Consider the following 10,635-nt stretch of genomic DNA (forward strand, 5'->3'; position numbering starts at 1 on the left):
CTGAACCCTAAGTTGCCCATGATGAATCCATCAGAGTGTGTGAATGAGGTTTGTGTGAGTGTTCAAATGGAATAGAAAATCATTCTATGAGTGCTTTAATTACGTGGTTTCTGTTTGGTCTTGTTGTTCTTAGATTTGATGATGGTTAGGCTCTGATTCCTGTTTTGATGTTCATTATCATTCCTGTGATAACTGGAATGACTGCGCATTGGTTATTCTTGGATTTATAGAGTTAAGTGTTAGTTTTGTTTTATTTTAGCTGTTATTTGTGTTTCATTTAGTGCGCGGGACGCTCCTGTGTCTAGTTTGCACATTCTCCTCATGCCTGTGTAGATTCTCACTTGGTACTCTGGCGTCTTCCCACAGTCTAAGAACATGTGGTTTTAGGTTAGTTGGGGGATCTAAATTGTTTGTAGATGCCAATGGTTGTCTTTATGTATGGCAGCCAGTCTAAGAAGTATCCTTCCTCTTACCCTATAACAGCACGGATAAGTGCAGGGAGGGCTGAGAACACCCGGGCCTCCGGCTGCTTCTTTCATCATAGTAATATCTGTTGAATATTGGATTATGAAAAGCCATCTCTGAATGTAGAGGGGATGTGTATCATGAGCACAACCACTACAATTCATGCTGAAAGGGTCATTTTCTTTCATTGTAAAGTCATGTGTACTACAGCTATCAAATCCACACAGAGGAATTAAAAATAAGCCTCAGCTATAAAGTAAAACTGAAATACTCATATAGACCAGTCTTTAGCATAGTCACAGGTCTTTAACCTGCCAGGCTGTTTGTACAAAGTCTGATATCTAAATGCAGCAACGTGAAAATCATCATCATCCTGTGTCTTGCAGATTCTACTAAGGCCGCTTCCACACCTAAATCAAACTATTTCCTGTACTGATATGTCATCTGAAACAGGCTGTCTTTTGTGGTCTGTTACTCCCGAGAAAGGACAAGTGTAGAAAAAAAACCTTGAATCTCCCAGTGTCGTCCAGAGTTCACGAGTGACAGTTTTGTTACAAGATTTAATGTGTGATTTAAGTTCAAGTGTCCATAAAGGACCAAGTACTACAAATAGGATTAATGTGAGCATTAAGTGTAACATCTTAAGCTTGCAAGACAGTCAAATAAAAACATTACCAAAAAATGGAAAGTTTCTCAGTGGTTATACATTTTTATTCAGAGTTTTAGGTCCCACCGTGGGTCCCATGGTAGTTAATACCAGGATCAGCTCATAATCCCTGAGGAGCCAGTTATTGGGAATGAACTGGTCAAACCCTCCAGATACTGGAGAATAAAACACCACAGTCATTTAGCACAGTTTAAAGCAGTCCCACAAAAAAAAAAAAAAAAAAAAAAAAAAAAAAATACAGGTCATTAAGTGTATGTAAACCACAAAGGGGGAAATTACATTCTAAGCATAGACAATCCCTACTCATTTAAACAAAGGCACAGTACACAATACTGTAATCAAGCTGTATAGCGTAACCCAATATGGGTGAGAAATGACACAGAGGGAACACAGACACCTCCATGAGGAAACGCTGATGTCGCTTTCACCTCGCAGGCCTCAACAGTAACCAGCTGATGTTATGTGTAAATAAGGAACATTCATATTGACAACAACACAGAGGCTCAACAGTCTTTTGTGCAAACTATTATAGACTGCGGCTCAGTTTACCCATCTGGTTCTCCTTTTCTGTGCTACTGATTCAAACTGCTCTTGCTTTTCTTCTTCGAATGGGAATCATCCAAACTAAAAAGACTAGCGACATTCTTCTCTGTTGTACCTTTCAGAGGTGAGGAGCAAACATCAGCCCATTTGAAACACAGCTGTGCAATATTAAAAAAAAAAAAAAAAAAAGACTTGTCAAAGCAAAGCAAAGGTGACTATAACCCCAAAGCAAAATCTCTACCACTCATTACTTTTCCTTGATTGTAACTAATGCAAGGAGTGTTATTAAATACATCAAAAGGAGCAAATGTTGAGATTTTGAGGGGTTATTTTTGTTTTTTTTTGTTAGTTTGGGACAAATCTGAAGTATATCATTAGAGGACGTAAACTAGGTAAGTTCGTGAAATAAAAACAAAACTATGAGGAAGGGAAAAGTGCTTTGTCCTGATACACATCAGATTGGATCGCCAAAGGATGCATTTGAAAATCTGCCAACTGCCAGCTCAGGTTATGGGGAATATAACACTGTTAACTTAAAAGCACAACAACATCTTCATATTAGAGCAAATGTCCGGAGTCATCTGATACAAAAGAAATACCCAAAAAAGCAAATTAAATGAGAAAAAAGCCCAAAGCCTACAAACATAGACTTGAAGGGCTCTGCATTTTAAAAAGCAAAAAAAAAAGTGTTAATGTAAAGCTGGCAAAAGGCTCAAATATAAGACAATACATTCTATGAGAATAGCAGATACATTTACAAGCAACATGTACATCACAAAGCTCAACTGATTGCCTGCAAAGCTTAACGATGAAAGCTACTTCCTGCAGAGCTGAAGTCCTCCGACCGTACCCCATAATACGGGATGAGGCTCTGGCTCCAGAGAGGAAGGAAGAGTCCCGAGGCGGGCCGCACAGCAGCCCAGTAAAACTATTAAAAACCATGCACCACTGCAGCAAGAATACAGCAGCCACATGGTCTAATACCAAACACTGGTCTCCACGAGCCTTTCAGATACCGAGGCAAGACGGAGACGAGGATGAGAAAGGAGCGGTCGCCCTAATAGGGAACCTGGGGAGGACACCACGGGGTGTCTGGGTACAGGAGACAGTGCACAGACTTGAACCTGGAAGACAAGAAAAAGACTTAGATCTATGTTGAAAATGTGCTTAAATTAATACGTCTTATAATTAAGTAAAACAGCCCCTCACCTTGATGGATCCTCCTCTACTGGAAACGCTCCTTTCAAATTGATGATATTGCTCTTGTTTTCAAACATCCCATAACTTAGAGTGATCTGAAAAAAAGAGCAAAAACGTGAACACCACATTCACTCGGATTTGCCCTTTTCTCGAGGATGCAGAATGTCCTATAAGCCTCTCACCTGCTTGTGAATCTCAGATCTGGACACCTGTTGCAGGTTTTCCAGGTGGGAGTGGAACAGGTTGCTGCGGGTCAGGGGGACCCCCAGAACCGACTCGATGATGTAGCCGATGGTGCAGTCGTCCGGAAGACGGATCTTCTCGGCTGTGTTCATGAAGTGACCGCCACTAAAAAATAAGAAGTCACCTGGTCAGTGCCAGTGTACTCTGCTCTACTGTACGAATCCTTTCTACTGACAGGAAGTCACTTTGAAATTGTAACATGCCTCTGAAACACCTAAAGCCTTGCACCTACTTTCTTATAATGGCAGTTCTAGAGTCTCTGGGTGTTGCAAGCTGGTTACAGATCCAAGTAAAGACACGCCCAAGGTTGGCATTGTGATGTGGGTGGGGATTTGGGGCACTACTTCTTGCCTTTATTTTTATTGGGCTTTAGCTTAGAAATTTACTATTCCAAATGTAGTAATCCATTGGATCGACTATTGAGGACGTTTGGGGGTTTTTGTAGTTTATGTGTTCACTACAAGGCAAATGCAATCTTAGTGCAGCATAATTACAAATATCTTACCTGGCCCATGGGCTCATCTTCAGCGCCAGACCCCGACTCACACAGAAACCTGCTCCTCCTGTTGCAAACCAGAAATTCACTGGTTTCTATAAAAGGAGAACGAAAAGGTTATTAATGCTACCATCTGGCGAGTCACCATTAAAATATATACTGCGATATCAACAACAATCTTCAGCATACCATCTTATTGTCGCCCAGCCTCTCTGTGGCCTCTATTGGCCGGTCCAGACTGGGTTTGCCGAGGTACATGTCCTGGGTGTGGGGGTACTGGGACAGGTGCTTCACCAGGGCCCGAACATTCACGTAATTGTCATCATCTACGTGACAGAACCACCTGCAAAACAGAATAGTTATTAGATCAAAGCCATTCTCGGCTAATGCACAAGTGAGCGTTTTCTAAAGCGATGCTTACTTTTTCCCCGACTCGATGAACTTGTCATATTCCACCGCCATCTTGCAAGACAGAGCTTGTCGGCTGTGTGCCGCAGAGCAGTTGGTGTTAATTGCATGACTCCCTGTGGCGGTCATGAAAGAGACAGAGTTATGGCTTAAAACATAAGGCATGGCATCATCAAAGAAGCATCTGTGTATTTCAAAGTCATCTTTCACAGAGGCAAAAAGCTCAGAGCAAAATTTTTATGGCATTTAAAATGGGATTCGGTTTCTCATTGATGGTGCCTTTCTCAAACAAAATGATCTTTGTTGGCAACTTGAAAGCTCCCTCATAAAACTTACCAATTTTCTTCTTCAGCTCATCATCTTCTCCATCTGTGAAGATGTACGTCTGTAAACAAACAAGGGAAGTCACAGATAAGGAGACTTGGCCTTCAGAACCACAAAATTATAGCTACTCTGGCTGATCATGTGAAGTGGCCACACGGTCTTATTCAACAGTGTGTTCAAAGTCTCTCTCCGTCACATCCAGCTGGTGTGATTAGCATCAATCAGCATTGCTTTTATGCAGTGGAAAACGCATTGAGTTAAACAGCCTCCTGCTCTAATAAAGGCCTTTTGTCCTGCATTTTACTCTCACCATGGCAACTATGCAGCCGCCCCGAAGCATCCCAGACAAACAACAAAGGAGGAGGCAGACTGTCCGCCTCCCACACACACACCCCGTTCATGTATCACATCCCGTGGCTGAGCCTCGTCGCTCTGCTGGACCTGCTGCCGAGCTTCAAAATGATTAATGCTGATAAAAACAGCAGCATGGAAAAAAATGTCTGTCTCTTTGTCTTCGCATCTGTGTGACTGACAGATTCAAAAACGTTAGAAGAATTAAAACCACCAGACTGCAGGCACTTGTTAAATGTAGCAATTAGTCATAAAAGGAGTAAAGAACAAAGGGCACCTTACAGGAACACACTTAAAAGAAGCGGGAAGAGATTAGACTTCTCTTTATGACAACTCACACAGAGCAGGTGCGAGCTGCTGAATAGCGGTGATGAAAAGGCGGCCGGCCCCAGGCTTTGTAACCGCCAGTAGTCTGTTTACTCTTCACCTCAGGTGAGGCAGCACCTGCCGAACACCACGCTATCCTATCTACGCCACGTGTCTCTACATGCCAGGTCATGCTCCCTTAACCCTCACTAACAGATAGAGCTCTAATGCCTGCACGTTCACCACCATCGCCCTGCTGCTGAGCAACTGCAATCTGTGATGTGCATCTATAAGCAGGCCGCTGACTTTACTTGAATTAAATGAAACATCGGTTGCTCCAGTTTAGTTTTTGTTTTTCCCCCCAACACAAAGCGAGGCTGCTCAAGCAGTTTGTGGAACAAATTCTGAGCAGATGTTGCTCAACGCTAAAGCCATGAGCCTGTATTTGTTTAGGGAACAGTGGTGGTTTCGCTGGTGAAGGGATCAGAGGCTGGCGCTGTTTGCTTTAAAGCTCGTTCAATAGACAGCCTAATCACTGAGGCAGCTGCCAGAGCTGCCTGGCTACTGACAGAAAGAGGAGGAGGGTGGATGGAGGAGCGGTGGTGGGATTCTCACTGCTGATTAGTAAATCAAAAACCGTGTGTGGCCAATCACCTCCTTTTCACCCCGTCATCTCCCCCCCACACACAGCCAGAGCCTCTTGAATAGAACAATGCTGTGAGTTTTCATGCTGGGTAAAGTCTCCACTGGGTAAACGCTTGCCAGCATTTGCATACAGCTGCAGGAGTTAACTAAAGAGAAATCTCCCAGTGAAGTTTTTTCCTTAGTCATTGTTCCTTCACTGAAAACTTAAAAGAGCTACTTTCATGGAATACTAATTCAAACAAAAAGAATGCACGAGAGAGAAAAGAGATGGTCCTGTGTGGAGCAGAGATAAGAGGCGAGAGGGCAAGAGGTGAGGAGAAGAGCGGTGCTGCGCTCCTGATCACAGGAAGGTCTGGCACGGCCCTGTCTGAGCTGAACGTGGTGCCTGGCTGGCTGCCTCCAGCTCCACAGGAAGGAAGGGCACTGGGCTCCCTTCTTTTCCATCATCCACCTCCACCCCGATTCCTTCCCCTTTTTGTCCCAGCTTTTCAAAGCATTTCAGCACTTTTTGTGCAGACTAATAATTTGGCAGACATCACACAGGATTAGAATTGTTTCATCAGGGATGCAGTAAAAGATAAGTTGATGGCATAAAACACATGCATTTGTTGATTTCCAAATCAGAAGTTGCAGATTAACAGCAGGATTTCCTCCTTAATGACATCCACCCACTTTCTGACCGCTTGTATTTTATTTCTTTACACTGAAGCCATTTGAATAACTGAACTGCAGCTCCAAGTGGGGTTTTTTTTTTCCTAAATGCTAAAAGATCTCATTGTTGGACGGCTGGCTAATTATCAGACTCTTAAGAGAGGAATGCATGGCACACCACCATGAAGATGTCAGTGCCAGCTGTCCAGACACTTGAAATAATTTTGCACACTGGAGGAAAAAAAAAACGCTCATATGTGCCAGATTTCCAAATGAACTCTGGAAAGAGAGAAAGTAAAGAGGATGGTTAGGAATTAAACTTTAAACGTAAAGTCCCAGCTACTGAATGTTTTTTTTCCAAAAGCATTTATTAACAATGTGCATAAAGACCCAAACAAGCTGGATTTACAAAAGTGTTATTTATGCTATGTATGCGCTCAAAGATTAAGAAGGCCACAAGCACTATTGTGTCAACAAACCTATCACAGAGATAATCTACCTTCCCTGTTCTCACAGAAACACCACCAGATCACATACTGAGCAGATGTGAGAAGCAAGCAAGTGTAAAAGCCTGCAGAAACATACTTGCTTATACAGAAATAATACTTTTTGTCCCTTGTGTCTGATACTCCAACATTGATGCAAACTCCACAGATGTCCATCAGCTGAGCGTGAGAATCAAATCTGATCACAGAGGATGACCATATGTACATGGTGGGAACTCATGAACATCATATGGCTGGCATTAAGGCCTTCCATTGTGCTGTCTCCCCTAACCACCTGGCACCCCTTCTCCAGGAACTCCTTCATGCATTGTGGTGCTCAGTCTGTCCTTTTTGTCCATGCAGCCACCTACCAGCTGCCTGCCTCTCAGCCCTGCTGATAATTCTGTTTTAAATGGGTTAACTAACATCATCCACTGCAGTAATTGCAAACAATTAGCAGAAGCTGTTCCCATGTAAGCAGCTGTTGCAGATCATGGTTTGATCTACTCCATCTAATCATTACTCCTTTTCACACAGTGATTGTGACAGTCTATTATTATTTGAAACCCTGGCATCAAACAGATCCCCTTCAACTTTATTGCTGCTTGGAATAAAAAGAAAGCCTTTATGTGACTGTAGCCGAAACAAATTACAACGACTTCTGCAAAAGCGCATGTGAGGTGTAGGATAAAATCACTTTGACTAGCTACCGTTTCCTCAGCCTTGTCTTTGTGCACCCTCTAAAGGAGCTTGGTTTTCAAGGACATTTTCATACTCAGCGTGCTCTTTCCCAGCATAAGCAAGCCTATAGATGCACCCTTTTGTCCCAGGCATCCCCTAAACGAAGCCCCCACGTTCCCATCCCTCCACTAAGCTTGACCCAGACTCAGCTCCCACGTTCCCATGGAGAGAGGGGAGACAAGGGGCTGGGAAAGCTTTTCTTCCCCCTTCAGAAAGAAGCTTTGTTAGCCCTGGAAGGGGGACAGCGTTGGAGTCGGTGGCTGTGAAGCATCCATTGCACCGGGGACATTCACAGGGACACCTCAAAAGAGGGGGGATAATAGAGAGAGGGGAGAGAGGGGGGTTGAGAAAAGGGGAGAAGAGGGAGTTCTGAAACTGCTCCCTCCGTTCTCAGGGACATCACTCAGGGGAAAATAAAAAGTGACAGAGCAGAGGGAATTCAGCATGGTGAACAGTGTGGCCGTTTCAGTATGTCATCTAGTGACAAGGGGAACAATAAAGCACCGTGAACAGCGATGAAACATCATCATCACCTGCATGCGTACACTGGATTATTGTTACAACTATGCAGTGCGGGCTTAATAACAATGACATAATCTACAAAGTAAATCACTGAAATCTTTACTTTTCGGATTGTGCACGCGCAGTGTTTTGATAACGAGCTGAATGTTCCATGCTACATTTTTCCCATTTACCTGTTGCACGTTTCTGGAGATCCATGTCTCCAGAAGCAGACTCAGCCGGGACTGGTGGAACTTCTTGGTGGTCTTCACTGCGATGAAGATGTCATCCGCGCTGATGTTCTCAGCTGGAGGGGGGTCCGCGAACGAGCGTGCGGGCTTCTCCACCTCCCTCCGTCCCCGGGTCAGTTTGGTGAAGTAAGCCGAGAATCCTTTCTTATCCCGTGCGCTCTCGGGCGGTGCGCTCTCCCCTTCCCCCGGCGTGGCATCTTGGAGCAGAGAGCGCGTACCGATGTCCCGTTCGCTCGTCACCTCGCTCACCTGCACCCGGTGATGCTGCACAGCAACCAGGAGCAGCAGCAGCAGGCAGAGACATGCTGTGCAGGCTACTGAGATTGCGGTCTTCTTTCCATTATTTTTCAACATGATTAAACCTAAATACGACTAAAACCTATAAAGCGCCTAAACGAACTCCCAATGCAAAGTCCATATGGTATTTTTTTTCCTCAATGAAACTCAAAAGGACAAACACCAATTCAGTAGCGTCGCATAGCTGTATAATACAGGAGCGAACGTTCACGAGGAACATATATAAGCTTCGACACTTGGCCACACCTCGTGGGAGGTCCGTGAAGCCAGCGTTCAGCCTGTGATGCAGCAACGGGGCGTGCGTGCGTGAGTGCAGCTTGTCCTTTCACAGATCATGAAAGTGAACGTTTGACCCAAGTAAAACAAAAATTGCAGCTGGTCACGAAGAAAGGTGTGTTTCAGAGACTGCACCTGGAGAAAAAGTGCATCATCCCCACAATGCTGTGACTCATCGGCTAATAAAAGGATTCTGTTCACCACACTGAAATCACGCTTATTTTTCCCCTCTTTAAATTTCTTTCTTTTTCAAAGTGAAGCTATTTGAATTCGCCCGAGTGTGAACCGGGTGTTCACCAGACAAACAGCCTCCATTGTTCTCCATTGACCTTGAGAGGCCACTAAACAGTTGGCCATTCCTGAACACTTGTTATTCAGATTTTGGCTCTGGCAATGGAGTGCTGGGATGCTGACCAAAAGAGATTCATTTAGACCAACATTCAGCTGGTGGAGTCTCAATAACCCGCAGCAACCGTCAGGTTTAGGCAGTCTGGTCAATCACATGGGCAGTGTTGGTCAAGTTATCAAGTAATCAGTAACTAATTACTGATTATTTCCCCAAAAAGGTAATCCCGTTACTTTACTGATTACTTATTTTCAAAAGTAATTAATTAGTTAGTTACTTTGTTACTTTTTAAAAACACGATTTACAACCTGAATAGGTGATAAAGCGATAGATCTTTCAGCCCAATTCTACTTTTTCTACATAATCCATCATACAAAATGTAATCAAATGGAAAAGTCTCTTTTTAAAACTTGTTTTATTAGTTTTAATCTTTTAACTTTATGCATCAAGCAAAAATTTAATTATATGCAACATTCACTGACTGTAAGAAATTTGTTTAACATTTAAACCTATTTTCTGCACATTCCAGCACATAAAATAAAATATTTTTTTGTGTTTACACTCAGTCTTTCAAATAGATGCAAGTAAAACACGGCAGAAAATAAATAAAATCAAAGACTAGCGGTCCTGTTGCTCTATTTTCACCTGTAAAGCAGGAGTGGGGTAGGCGGAGGTTTGCCCAGGTGCAGGTGAGCCGCAGCGGTCAATTGAAGAATCCGCGAGTTTCTCCATGAATTTCCCATTACGTGGTAGCGTGGTGCTTGCTTGGAAGTTTAGGGGTTTTTTCGCTGTAAAAATAAGTTTTCTTCCCACGCGCAAGGGACGCTAATGTTTTTGTCACTTTTTATGGAATCAAACTCAAAGTAAGGTCAGTACTTCCACGCTTTAAATGCTGCACGCTCATACTCTCTCCCGCACTCTATATATTATCCATTGTTGATCTGCACACAGCTGTTGTCACGAACGTGGCACTCGCTTACGTCATTGTCATGAGACATTCTCGCAAAAAAATCACGTTTTTAGTAACGCAGTGTGCAATAGTAATCCCTTACTTTACTCGTTACTTGAAAAAAGTAATCGGATTACAGTAACGCGTTGCACATGGGTTTATTATTATCACAGTGTTCTCCTAAGATGATCAACAGTATCCAAATTAGGATGAAAAACTGCACAGACCATAATGATTGTAATACCAGCAAACTAACAGTGTCCCAAAGACTAGGCGTATCAGGGGCATCAGGAAAAGATCAACAGTCACACTTGTCCAAGTCTGAAGTCTGTGTTCCTGTTTGACTCTCTAAGTCTTTGCAGCAGTTGCAGTTCAAGAAATGAAATCAGTCTTTTTAAAGAATATGCACAAGAACAGCATATTCTCCGCTGCAGGTGTTTCATTCTGTCTAATTCTGAGACACGCAAGACAGAAGTTACTTCTCCGCTCT

General features: G+C 43.3%; 1 protein-coding gene across 1 annotated transcript; it reads right to left on the reverse strand.

Annotated features, from left to right (window-relative positions):
* Window positions 1–1,929: 1,929 nt before the first annotated feature.
* lfng (LFNG O-fucosylpeptide 3-beta-N-acetylglucosaminyltransferase) lies at window positions 1,930–8,744 on the reverse strand. The gene is made up of 8 exons (XM_085352698.1): window positions 8,221–8,744; window positions 4,359–4,407; window positions 4,036–4,138; window positions 3,804–3,957; window positions 3,624–3,709; window positions 3,058–3,223; window positions 2,885–2,970; window positions 1,930–2,799 (listed from the first exon to the last, which is right to left on the reverse strand). Exons 1-8 carry the CDS (start codon window positions 8,629–8,631, stop codon window positions 2,733–2,735), a joined length of 1,122 nt encoding a protein of 373 aa, XP_085208824.1. The 5' UTR covers window positions 8,632–8,744; the 3' UTR covers window positions 1,930–2,732.
* Window positions 8,745–10,635: the final 1,891 nt, after the last annotated feature.

This window comes from Diplotaxodon limnothrissa, linkage group LG4 (genome assembly GCF_057381915.1).
Source record: "Diplotaxodon limnothrissa isolate DT_005_m linkage group LG4, D_limnothrissa_male_GT1.1, whole genome shotgun sequence".
In the NCBI taxonomy this organism is placed as follows: domain Eukaryota; kingdom Metazoa; phylum Chordata; class Actinopteri; order Cichliformes; family Cichlidae; genus Diplotaxodon; species Diplotaxodon limnothrissa.

Coding starts and splice junctions, on each gene's coding strand:
- lfng (XM_085352698.1), bottom strand. CDS start 8,631: ATGTTGAAAAATAATGGAAAGAAGACCGCAATCTCAGTAGCCTGCACA. Junction 4,408..8,220: donor TCTCCAGAAACGTGCAACAG/GTAAATGGGAAA, acceptor GTTTGTTTACAG/ACGTACATCTTCACAGATGG. Junction 4,139..4,358: donor TGAGCTGAAGAAGAAAATTG/GTAAGTTTTATG, acceptor TGACCGCCACAG/GGAGTCATGCAATTAACACC.